Source organism: Bombus impatiens, unplaced genomic scaffold (assembly GCF_000188095.3).
Source record: "Bombus impatiens unplaced genomic scaffold, BIMP_2.2 scf_0114, whole genome shotgun sequence".
NCBI lineage: Eukaryota > Metazoa > Arthropoda > Insecta > Hymenoptera > Apidae > Bombus > Bombus impatiens.
Genome location: NT_176533.1, coordinates 1172800 through 1185225, shown reverse-complemented (window position 1 = coordinate 1185225; position 12426 = coordinate 1172800). Strand labels below are relative to the sequence as shown.

At 27.9% G+C, this 12426-nt stretch overlaps 4 protein-coding genes across 6 annotated transcripts in view; 2 read left to right on the top strand and 2 right to left on the bottom strand.

Annotated features, from left to right (window-relative positions):
* Positions 1 to 96: 96 nt before the first annotated feature.
* LOC100741008 (programmed cell death protein 10) lies at positions 97 to 1843 on the top strand. Its single transcript, XM_003486440.4, has 5 exons — positions 97 to 414; positions 625 to 802; positions 904 to 1036; positions 1121 to 1285; positions 1366 to 1843. Exons 1-5 carry the CDS (start codon positions 343 to 345, stop codon positions 1448 to 1450), a joined length of 633 nt encoding a protein of 210 aa, XP_003486488.1. The 5' UTR covers positions 97 to 342; the 3' UTR covers positions 1451 to 1843.
* Positions 1816 to 3585, bottom strand: LOC100740888 (actin-related protein 2/3 complex subunit 5-C). Its single transcript, XM_012380947.3, has 3 exons — positions 3331 to 3585; positions 3170 to 3242; positions 1816 to 2228 (listed from the first exon to the last, which is right to left on the bottom strand). The coding sequence occupies exons 1-3, from the start codon at positions 3489 to 3491 to the stop codon at positions 1989 to 1991; spliced, it is 474 nt and encodes a 157-aa protein (XP_012236370.1). The 5' UTR covers positions 3492 to 3585; the 3' UTR covers positions 1816 to 1988.
* Positions 3586 to 3892: 307 nt separating this feature from the next.
* On the top strand, positions 3893 to 5296 carry LOC100740766. Its single transcript, XM_003486438.4, has 4 exons — positions 3893 to 4328; positions 4405 to 4529; positions 4607 to 4717; positions 4918 to 5296. Exons 1-4 carry the CDS (start codon positions 4186 to 4188, stop codon positions 5034 to 5036), a joined length of 498 nt encoding a protein of 165 aa, XP_003486486.1. The 5' UTR covers positions 3893 to 4185; the 3' UTR covers positions 5037 to 5296.
* A 1524-nt stretch (positions 5297 to 6820) lies between these two features.
* Positions 6821 to 12426, bottom strand: part of LOC100750068 (mitoguardin) — a 41770-nt gene continuing 36164 nt past the window's right edge. Inside the window, exons 1-8 of one of the 3 annotated variants that reach the window (XM_033318797.1) lie at positions 11751 to 12078; positions 11125 to 11312; positions 9619 to 9806; positions 8769 to 8906; positions 8528 to 8640; positions 8268 to 8436; positions 7925 to 8158; positions 6821 to 7853 (exon numbers count right to left, since the gene is read on the bottom strand). In XM_033318797.1, coding sequence (XP_033174688.1) covers positions 7536 to 7853; positions 7925 to 8158; positions 8268 to 8436; positions 8528 to 8640; positions 8769 to 8906; positions 9619 to 9806; positions 11125 to 11203 — 1239 coding nt within the window. In that variant the 5' untranslated portion in view covers positions 11204 to 11312; positions 11751 to 12078 and the 3' untranslated portion in view covers positions 6821 to 7535. Of the gene's footprint in view, positions 7854 to 7924; positions 8159 to 8267; positions 8437 to 8527; positions 8641 to 8768; positions 8907 to 9618; positions 9807 to 11124; positions 11313 to 11750; positions 12079 to 12426 lie in introns of those variants that run through there. The other 2 variants (XM_012380904.3, XM_003486430.4) reach the window with 2 other exon arrangements.

The window sequence follows — 12426 nt, the reverse complement described above, 5'->3', positions numbered from 1 at the left end:
TGTATTGAGAATACTTTTATCATATTTTTCGAATAATTACAATGTTTTATTACCCTAATTTCAAAATTTACTAAAAAAATTGCAAAATATTACGTATTCGAGAAAAATTTTAAATAAAGGTATTCATCTGAAAATCAAGTTGCTCAACCTGTTTACCTCGTTTTGGAATGAGACACTAAGCGTGACAGCTGTCATATCAGGAATATGATCGAAACAGATACTTTTTAATGTAAACAATTCAATCTGTACCTGGACTGGCCAATTAAGAAATCAATTAGTCGTATTTAACCGATTACGAATTAATTACATTTGAACTATACTTTTAAATAAACGTTGTAAAGGATGACAATGGGCGATGAGACTCCAGTTACATCACTGGTCCTTCCTGTCATCTTAAGACCAATATTAATGAAGGTATTGACATTTCTTTTACTTGTAGATTGTAATTTCAGTTACTCACTAAAATATTTAAACACTTACAGAAACCTCTTACGAATATATTATTTGTATGAATATATAAACAAGATACTCTTCATATGTATATCTTAAAAGATTATTTTAATTAAAGAATATACATTTCTATTTCATATTTGTTATTGATTTCTCTAATCCATTGTTACATAGCTAGAAAGACAAAATGTATTGGCAGCTCAAACATTACGTACAGCTTTATTGAAAGCTGAAAATTCCCATCCAGGAATTACATACGATTTAATCCTTGGTATAATACGACGGGCAGAACTTAATCTTGATATGAATGAGAGTGTTTTAAGATTACAAGGAGCAGCTTCTGATTATGATGGTATAATTCTAATATAATAAAATAAAATATGAGTAAAATATAATTAAATACTATGTTTAACATGATTAATATTCTGTATTTGTTTTATACTATAATTACAGTTGTAGAATATAGATCATCTAGGTCTGAGGATGCTTTCCAGGAATTAAATCGTAAATCAACTTCCTTAAAAAGAATACTTAGCAGAATTCCTGATGAAATAACAGATCGGAAAACTTTTCTCGAAACAATAAAGTATGTTTCCATACTTATGTATATTGTAGTCAAAATAGTTTTATTTATATCATACAGCATGCTTTTGTAATACACCTGTTTTAGAGAAATTGCAAGCGCAATAAAGAAACTTTTGGATGCAGTGAATGAAGTAACTGCATTTATTCGTGGTTCTGCTGGAAAACAGGCATTGGATCAGAGAAAAAGAGAATTTGTTAAATACAGCAAAAGGTTTAGCAATACATTAAAAGAATATTTTAAAGAAGGACAGTAAGCATCACTACATTCTAATTATCATACATCATACTTATCATATTTTCTTTAAAAATACAACTATTTTCTTGTTATAGAGCAAATGCAGTATTTGTAAGTGCATTATACTTGATACATCAAACAAATATGATAATGCTCACAGTAACGGACAAATGTGAGTAATGAAAGCTCTGTCAAATGATATTTCCGCAATAATGAAATAGGTCATAGCTATTATAGAGTTTATTTAATATACTAATTTTATCCATTTCGTTATGTATTTGATAATAAGATTTAATTATCATTTAATATAAAACATATATATATGGTACTATTGTTTTATATGTATTAAATTGTTATAAAATTATTACATGCAGACGAATATATAGATACATAATATACAAAATTCTTATAAAAAATATAAATATTATTTCTGATATATTGTACTATTGTTTTGTACATAAAACATAGAAGACTCTAGTTTAAAAACAAAAAACATTTATCAATAATGGTGGAGATTTAAAATGAAAGACATTTCTCCAAATATATAAGAAATAAAAATTACTTTATTGATAACAAATGTACACCAATGTGTTATATTTTTCATGTGGAATCTACATCCTCTATCTACATCCTCATTGTATTAACAATGACAATGAGTAACAGTAAGGATTAATGGTAATTATTATAATGAACATCATTAGAAAATGTACAAATTTTTTCAAGCACGTTTACTATCTGCAAACGCTCGTACAATACTGCCAACACCACTGATATTGTATACCTTTTCATGCCAGGTTAATAAATGACTACTACTACCCTCCGTTGGAATTTCAAATCCTCTGTATATATATTTCATTAAAACATCCAGCAAGTCACGATCTAATTGTGCTAAGCAATCATCTATTTGAGTAGATTTTATACTTAGAAGAACTTTTAACGTCAGATTCCTTGCGTTATCCTGTAATATATCATCACTATTGGCTTTTGCAAAATCACATATATGTAGATTATACAAAATAAAGATTATGTCTTTTTAATAAAATAAAATCAGTACGCATTTTCATTTCGTTAAATACTACATTATGAAACATATTTATTACATAAAACATATACACAATTCATAGCTCATGAAAGCATTTGAACACTTACCATAAAAATCTTTTATGTATATATTGTATGTGTCATATAAAACATTTTGAAATTTTACTAACACTATAATCAGACATGACTATCCTGATTACACTGGTAAAATTTGATATCAACTTGAAAGAGTATATAAAAGTTACAATATATTGATTGCAAACATATATTTAATAAAAAATTAATACACAGCATGAATAGTCATTTTAGAAGCTTATTAATATTATGGATAATTGACTGTTTAAATACATTTATCATTATCATAAAATATATATATACTTGCATTAAATATCTTATGGCTTTCATATACATTTCTAGGTTTGTTTCAAACTTTACAAACATAACTATAATAGCTAGATCTCTTTACAGTGTAAATAAAATTTTTAAATGTTTCCTATAACATATATAATATATTCATGAAAGGTTTTTGCAAGTGTACAAATATTTTTATAAGATAATGTACATATAATATATTGTCCCCTTTATGGTAAAACTATCATTGTGTAAATTATTGTGTTGTTATAACATGATAAATGTAGTATAATGGAAAATATTATATCCGAATATCTTGATTATTATATGTTCAATTGTGAATTTTTGTAATCTATGAAATTATGTATTCATGATATTAATATAAAAGGAACAATATATCTTATACCACATATACTAAAGTGTACTTTAGAACGATAAAAATAAATTTCATCATGTCATAAACTTGTATGTTAAACGCTGAAGTAAAGGGCGTGTTTCTGAGGTTACCTTTACTTGTTGATTTTTACACCCAAGTGGTGCAGACCTCAATACTGATATCAGTGCTTCTGCATTCTTACCCTTGAATAAATATTAAGGAAAATGCGATGAAACATAAGAAAAATCACTGTAACGTTATTATATCTATATAATAGCGATGAAAAGGATATTGGCTAAGAAGTGTCAAAATTTCATTTTCATCTGGGCCTGTAGGTCCTCCTATTCCTCCGTCAGCGTCTTCTTCTCTGAAATTATTATCACTGTATTGATCAACATCGATTTTTCGAAACGCTGACGCTGACGAATCTTTTTTGCCATCGTTTCTTGACATTTTATCTTTGTGTTTGACGTTTTACCGTGATTACGCCCGGCTTATCAACTAACGCCGTGAAATGAATCTTTATTGGTCTTCAAACATATAGTATACATAGTATGTCTTTCATTCGAACAGCCGCTAAAGAAAATCTGAAGATTTTTGTAGATTATTATCTTTACTTTTCACATTAAAAATATTACTTTATAGTTTAAAAATAAAGGTTTCAAATTAAAAATTTAGTTTTATTTTACAAATAAAGTTATTTTCTTAATTTTACATTTGTAATGTAAATCGTTGTAAATAATTGTTCAAGCCATCATTGTTAAATATGAAATTATAAAAATCGAAAAATATGTACTTGATCATAAATATATAAAAAAAATTCCACCAATCAAAAGCATGAACTGTCTTTTTAAGTTTATGTATGCATCTACATGTGTGTATATATTATTATATCTGTGTTATTCTTATATGTAGGTTTATTGTTCTTCTTCAGAATACAATAGTTTTGCAATTCAGTATATTTTTTTAAGTTTACTATCTTTATGATTCTTTGTTCTTTTTCTCCGAATTCAAATTTGTTTGTTAGATATTTATATTTCACGAATAGGAGGATGGATTTTATACTCATGAAAACTTAAAGTGATATCGTATTTTTATATTGTTTTACATGTAATAAGTGTATATACTTTTTCTACGACTTTACGTTATGAGCTTTTTAAAACTTGTGAGTAAATATCACACACCGAAAATTGTATGGTACCAGACTGATACTACAGTCATCGTACGTATTTTACTATGTGATATAAAGGAATATTTTCTTCATGTTGAATGTGATCACATATTATTTAGGTATTTTAAATATCTGATATCTAATATAAAATATTGCTTGCAAGATTATATAAAAAATGCCTATATCGGTTTCTAGCACAATAACAAACTCAAAAAAATATTATATTTGCTCATATTTTTTTGGAACTGTAATAGCAAAAAAAACAACCCATAGAAATGTAGGAAGAGAAGTTAAGATTACACTTGTAAAAGCACATAAAGGTAAAATAAATATTCTTTTTATTTATTTGTTATATTATTTTTATTATGTATTTATATAATTTTTATCAAAATAATAGGGACAGAATGGTTAAGATTATTTATCGCAATGGAAAAGAATCCTTTAATCAGCGTAGATCCAGATCATATATATAAAAAGGACTGGATCCTTGAGTCTTTCAAAAATATAGGTAATTATAACACATACCATTTAATTAATAATAAACAGTTTTTTATGTTTATTCATATAACTGTTTTATATATATATTTATATATATAATTGTTTATATAAAGAAGAGAATATTAACGATTAATGTTTGACAGTAATATTTAGTAAATCTTTATTGATGATCACGTTATGCAGAGTCTAACAAAAGTTATTTTATCACAGAAAGGGAGAGTTTTGCAGAATATAAACGTAGAAATAATATAACTCAAATAATGCCACTCGTGCCATCGAGTGATGAAGAAGAATCTGATGATGAAATAATGGATGCGTTATTTCTTTAAACTACTTATATATAACATATATATAATAAACATATGTGATCAAAGTGTGATATTTGTAATACGTAAATATATCTTTAAATAAAGGAACAGCATATTAGTTAAATTTGTTTCTTAAATTTTTACATATATGCATTGTTTATTGACTGAGCTGTAATATTGCATGCGATGATACATAATACTCTGATGTACATTATACATAAAGATATCATTTTGGCGCTGTGAAGTCTGTCGCATAAATATAAAAATGAGAATAAGAATGGCATATTACACTTACATATTTCATATAGTATCATCTAGGTAAAAATTCATACTGAACGTAATGTTTGAATGATTTTGAAATAAATAATAAATGTAAATGAATTATTATTAATATCAACTGCATTCATTATTATAAGTGAGAAAAAGATCATGCTCCATACTTGAATAAGATAGAATACTTGTGTCTCGAATATTTTAGCATGTATTCATTTTGTATAAGTGCAGTATAAAATGCGAGGCTGAATGAAGACAAATGAACAATGTTTACATAGCATATTATTTCTTTGTATATAAAATTTGTTGTATTTGTTATCCATGATTAATTTGCAAGAAGTAACACTTAAATAATTACAATAGTGGAATGTTTTCACGCTATGTTGGTAATATAAAACGTAAAGTATAACTGTACTGAAACAAATACATATTCATACTGGTCACAGGGTTATCAGTAGCGATATTATTCTTATCTTTGGCAATGGACTCTTTGTATTTTATATAATGTTTATAAGCGATTATTTTTTTATAAGAGATTATAAAAAAATATTGTTTATATTTGATAGTAAGGAGATGATGTAAATAGATCTATAACGTAAAATAACATAACCAAATATGTTTCTCCAAAAGTTTCTTAATTAAAACTGTATATATTCTAATAATTTATTAATAAAGAGGACATTATTATTAGTGCCTTCATACTATCATATCGTAATGTTTCATGGAATATATTAGGAATTGGAACATTTTCATCATACTACTTTTAAATGCTACAAATAGTTTGTCATTATATCATTACAACTACTTTGTAGTATATAAACAATTTGGTAACGTTGAAATAATAGTAATATATTAAAACTCATTTTTATAATAAAATAATTATATTTAGCCTTTTTAGTACCGAACAATGATATATCGTTGTGTATGCGATGGTGCCTTACTAATCGCGTCGCGAGAGAACTTTATCTCAAAATAAATTGATAAAACGTTATAAATGGTTGAATTTTTCTGCAGAAGCACTGTGTGAGATGTTTCACAAATCGAAAAAATTGTTTATGGAATTAACTTTTTGTTATATTTCGCGATGATTGATACCGAGACTGTATACGCTAATACCATAAAATAAAAATTCGATACGGGAGATTTGCTTGAGACTGTCATAGATTTTGAATAACACTGTTTAGAACAGAATATCTCCTTATGTTTCACAAAATAAAAATAATCTTGCGTCGACAGAGCAACAATAAAATTTTTTGTGGGCTTACGCGGAGATCACGCACAATTTGTAATATATGCAATAAAGGATTACACGATGTATACATTAGTAACCATAAATGCTAAGTAAATTATTTGTATGAGTAATAATAAGTAAATATCACACATTTTCAATAGCCGGATAACTATAAATATTTATAATAATATTAGAATGTTATTTTAGTGATGTTATACCAGCTCACTTGTTTTGGAGCAAGTAATCCTCCTACGCATCATGGGATTATCATTTAGCTTTGTTTTTGATGTTAGAAATTTTGCTACAAATAATTGAGAATGCAGTATTGATGCTTTATACTACGTATTCCACATCAAACTATGACCAATCGATTATTCTTCTTATTTGCAAATACTGTTTACAAAAAAAACTGATTTTTGCACTTTTCCTATTAATTTTGAATAAGAATTATTCGTATGATTTTCAAAAAATAGTGAAATACAATTGGCATTAATTTGTTCCCCCTTTATTTTGTAATATGTTCCGTTTTGAATTTTGTAAATATCATTCTTACTTTCCTTTTTATGATTTTTTTCTCAAACTATAAATTACATCAAATTGATTTGCTACTTTTCGCTTAGGTACAATTCTTTCGGTCGGCACTAAAAGGGTTAAACATCTTGTTCTAAATTCTTGTACTAAAAGCATATTGAGATTAATATCTACATATAATCTATACAATATACATATTACAAGAAATAAAATTATATAAAGAATCACTCCTACATTCATGTGTGTTTTGAATTGAAATATACAAAATAATGTAAATGCGAAAGAGATTGAAGAAATATTATTACATTATAAATTCAATTATCTTTTACTCATAATATCAGCTTTCATAAAACTCATACAATAGTTGCACTGATGTGCATAAATATGGACAGACAACTTGCAACAAATACAAAAGGATAAAGATTGTTAGAACATTTTATATATATTTGACACTGCTATATAGTGCTTATGTTTATGATGCATGATTAACAACCTTCTAGAGAAAGTCTTTGATTTATATTTTCGACTCTTACTTTCATTTCCCTGAGTATATCTTCAGCGAGGTTATCAACAGTAGTATATCTTACTTTAAAGAAATTAAATATATCTACAAGGAATTCTATTACTTGATCTCTGAAATAGTGGCAGGTAGAACGTAGACTTCCTTCTGGGCCTAGGAAACCCCACACAAGCACTGGAGAAATTTGTTCAGAAATCGAGTAAAAATGGGCTAGAAATCCTTTATCATATTTCAGCATTTGTCTTTTACCCATAAGAACTGACCAAACTGCAGTTCCAATGGCCTTGAATATAAAATTAATAGACATCAATAAGAAATTAAACTAAAAAAGCATTTACTATTTTAAGTACCTACAGTTTCACGAAAACTAGCGGATATCCATCTGTTTTGTAAAATAGCTTTAATTGATGAAGGCGGTTTTTCAACTTCTTCGAAAGCATCTAATAAAATAAAGTCAATCAGAACATCGTAGAAATTTATACATTTGACGCCTCTTCCGGTTAATTCCTCCTCCATCATACTATGGTTGCTTGGCTCTTGTAAAAATTCTAACATTCGTTCGTAATGCATTAGATAATCTTTGGGATCCTAATATTGAAAATAAAAAATCACTTATTAAAAACCAATTTAAACTATTTTAAGATATACATATTTATATCTTTTTCAAGTAGAAGAAAATGATGTATGTTGTGTATACCCTGTCTGCATACATGATCAAATCACTAATGACTTGTCTGCCTATGTCCGCGATCCATTCTGTGGCAGAAGATATAGTGAACAATTTTGTATACGCTTGTCGCAAGCAATGTACCTTTGCTAAATATTCAATGTCCGAGCCACACTTTACTAACTCTGTATGCAAACGTCTATAATAAAAATATAAATTATAATAAATTTATACAAAGCATATAAATTTCTACATTTTTAAATATATCGTAAAAATTAAACAAAATTTACCTGCACAAAATGCGTTTGTCTTCGTGTTGTTTGAGTGCAGCGTGATATAATTTTTGCTTTTCAAAGTGCGGGAAAAATTCGGAGAATTCTTCAAATTCCCGTAAATCTGCTACCTATATTAATATTATATATATGTGTAAGTAAAAAAAAAAATAAAATAATTTAATATCTATGTAAAAATATCGAATAAAATAATATGATATGCAAATAAGAAAAATATATAAATAAAATCTAAACTTACTCCATCACGTGCAGATTCAAAAGATTCCGGAGAAGACGCAGCATCTGCTTTATCCTTACCGGATATCCTACTACCTATGTTCGAAGGTTTGTGGCTATCTATACTTTCCTCATCTTCATTCCGGAACAATACTGAATGCTGCAAAAACGTGAACTTACTACTTTCCTATAATTTATTTTTATATTGTACGCGACATTAGAATTCAATTATTGATAAGATTACCCATTAAAATGTAGTTAATATAATTGTAAGATCATTTTATGTGCTTAGATTTGAATGAACGCAGTAGCGATGCCGTGAACTTCCTATGCAATAATTCTTCCTTGCTTGTTGTTAGGTCAAGTAACTCATTGCACTAATTACTCTAGTCAGTTATCATTTAAATTGGATTAATTCTTGCATTTTTTTATATGGCGAAAAAGCAATTGATGAGTGCAGTGGAATGGAATGGTATAGAATGACATAGAAAAGATTTCAGAAGTATAAAATTTTCAGTGTCATCAGCAAACCTGTCTTAACAATTTCTAAAAGAATCTTTAATAATATATTCTAAAATGAGAATACTTATAATTAAACATTTCCAAAATATTTTATAATAAACATATTTTATTTTCAACAACAAAATAAATTTCAGGACTTTCTACAGCTACCAGCAAAATTGCATCAATAATACTTGAAATAATTTTTATAGTATACTGTAGAATGAGTATAATTAGATATTTATAAAATATCCTGTAATAGACAGCCATTTTTCCATTCTCAATGATAAAATAACATCAGAGATAAGTGAGATTTATTTGAGTAATGAAACGGCAGGAAAATACAGTACAGATAGAACAGATATAGTTACCTGGTCGATAAAAAGGAGTTCTGCATGGTTCTGAATTTGATAACCCATGTCAAGGAGTTCTTGCACATCTTGCGTAAATGCCGCATCCGCTGCCGACGGTAATGCGAGTGTACCATTACTGAATGAAGAGCTGAACGCCGTAAGAGCATCCTCCCAGCAATAGAGAGCTTTTTCCAGAGCCTCCAATCCTGCATCATTAAGTTACATCGTTTTACATTTGTCAATTTTCATTCTCCTCTTCGGAGTGTACCACGCAAATGACGAATTCGAACTCGTTTAATTCGTTCTGAGAAACACTTCTACACAATACTCGAAAGAGGTCCACGCATGTACAGTTGCAAATTGCAAAAAATATACTTTATATTCGCGATATTATTAATTAGCAAATACTTTTAATTTTTATTTTATTGACACACATTAGACTAAACTGCAGATATTTATTTACAGAAAATTTAAATGTACATAATTTGTACATAATAAAACATTCTTTATAATATTCGAAGAATGAAATAAATTATTATCTAGTTTCTGTTTCTTTGAATATATTCATAAAAATATTAGTTTGTATAAACATCCGTAGTTTAATTTACGATCGAAGCAAAGACAAAAGGTATAGGATAAATTAATACTTTTAGAATCAATCGATTACTTCTATCGCTGTGCTGTTAAAATTTAGAACATTGCTTTATCTACAGTCTATGCTGCAAACACATTTTCTTTGAGTTATTGTAATTATCAACTTAATAATCTTTGCTCGGTTACAAGTTACAAGGTTTCATACTAATAAATCTTCTTGCATTATAGTTTGCATTAATGAAACAAATGAAAGTTTAGAAATTAAAAGTTATTAAATTATTCAATTTAATGCAAGTTGTAAAATTGTGAGTAAACGTTCTATAATCTTGTAACTTACTGAATATTATTACATAGTTCGTAAATTATTATGCAAGAGGCAAGTGCAAAAATAAATAATAAAGAAAGATATATATATATTAAGCAGAACCTTTGAATTCTATAGTGATAAATAATAAAATTCGATATAAATATATGCATAAATGAATAAAGTAAAAAAAATTGCAGGTGACACGACATAATTTATATTAATATAAAATATATTAGAATCATAAATAAAGAAATATTATCTCTAAGAAAATGGAAATCTGACGAATTAATTTGTCTCTCCCGCTTAACAGACTTAAGTAATCATTGAGAAACAACTGTACAATTTAGAAAATATAATCTTCTAGAAACACGAACGGGATGAAGAGCAACTAGTTCGGATTAGAAAGATGCAGATAGCGAAATGCATGTTTTCAGACAACCAGGAAATGCTTTGACGGAAAGAAGCTTCAGACGAGCGTCGCGACTCTGGTACTTGGCATTCGCACAAGAGGCAAAGGTAAGTTCAACGACTGATTTTGCAACGGCAGAAAATTTACAGATGAGAGACCCTGTTGGTCGGCGTGTCAACCAGTCAGCAAAGAGTAAGGGGTTGAGAGCACCTACTTAACGTTGTCACACTGTCGCAGGATTTAAATTCCGAGTCGGTGACGACATTCTCCGTATTCAACGTTTTGCCAGTCATAAATCGGCGCGCATACGCCGAAATTCGTCACGAGAGCGGAAACCGTATACGCGCCATCACCAATTAAGACGGGTACCCATGTCCAAAAGGTGCTGGCATTATTTTCAATCTGAGACAAGAATAAACTTTGTATCTACATCAATGGCTGTCTATAAAGTTCATTATAATACTGCTATGGGTATAAATATTGTATCAATTTACGTTAACAAGCCGAATAGTTTGAAGTAATTCTTACTAACATATATACAGTCGAGGACAAAAATAAATGGACAAGTAGTAGAAGTAGATATCAAGAAGTTTAATCGAAGCAGTACTAGTGTTTATATACACTTTAGTTTTATTTATTATATATCTTTATAGTACATCGATTATTTATGCTAGTAAATAATTGAAATTAATTATTTCCATTTTTATGTTAACAAGTCGTATTCAACGAAACTTCATTAATACCTATTTCCACTACCTGTTTGCTTATTTTTCTCCCACACTGTATATGTATATATATATATATATATATATATACTTGTATCGAATGAAATTTACGTACATAGAAATTACGTGGATACTTGAGTATAAATAATATACCTGATATAGCGAAGGCATCAATGAATAGATCCGTTATTAAGGCTTATTTTAACTGCTTTAGCCTCGGATAAAGGGAATAGATATAGAGGAAAAAATATATGCAACAGAGGGAGTAATGTTGGGGTGTCTTCCAGTGACGTATCTATGCAAGCATAAATTTGATTCATTCATGTGAATTTCATCAGCTTTCGTATAAAAAAGATGAATTTTGTTATTGGAAAACATAACAAATAACTTAAACAGTTCTCTATAAAATATTTTAGCTGTGAAAAATTATATATAAAATTACAAAATTCAAACATTACACGAACATTTGTAGCTTTTATTTTTAAACTGTATTCTCACGGAAGATAAGTATCGGCGTTTCGTTAATTTTAATTTCTTTCATCATTGGTCAAATGACGTACTGATACTAATATTATAATTAATAACTTAATTGCTAATTGTAAAGAATTGCCTAATTATACGTATGTTCATAGTATATACAAATTCAAATCACACTTCCAAAATGTATGAACTATTAAAAAGGGAAACTGGAATATAATTTTGAATCCACCTTTTCTTCATCATTATTCGCTAATTCTAAGTTTCATCCCTATCAGATACCAGTGATACATCTTTATACATATTATATTACC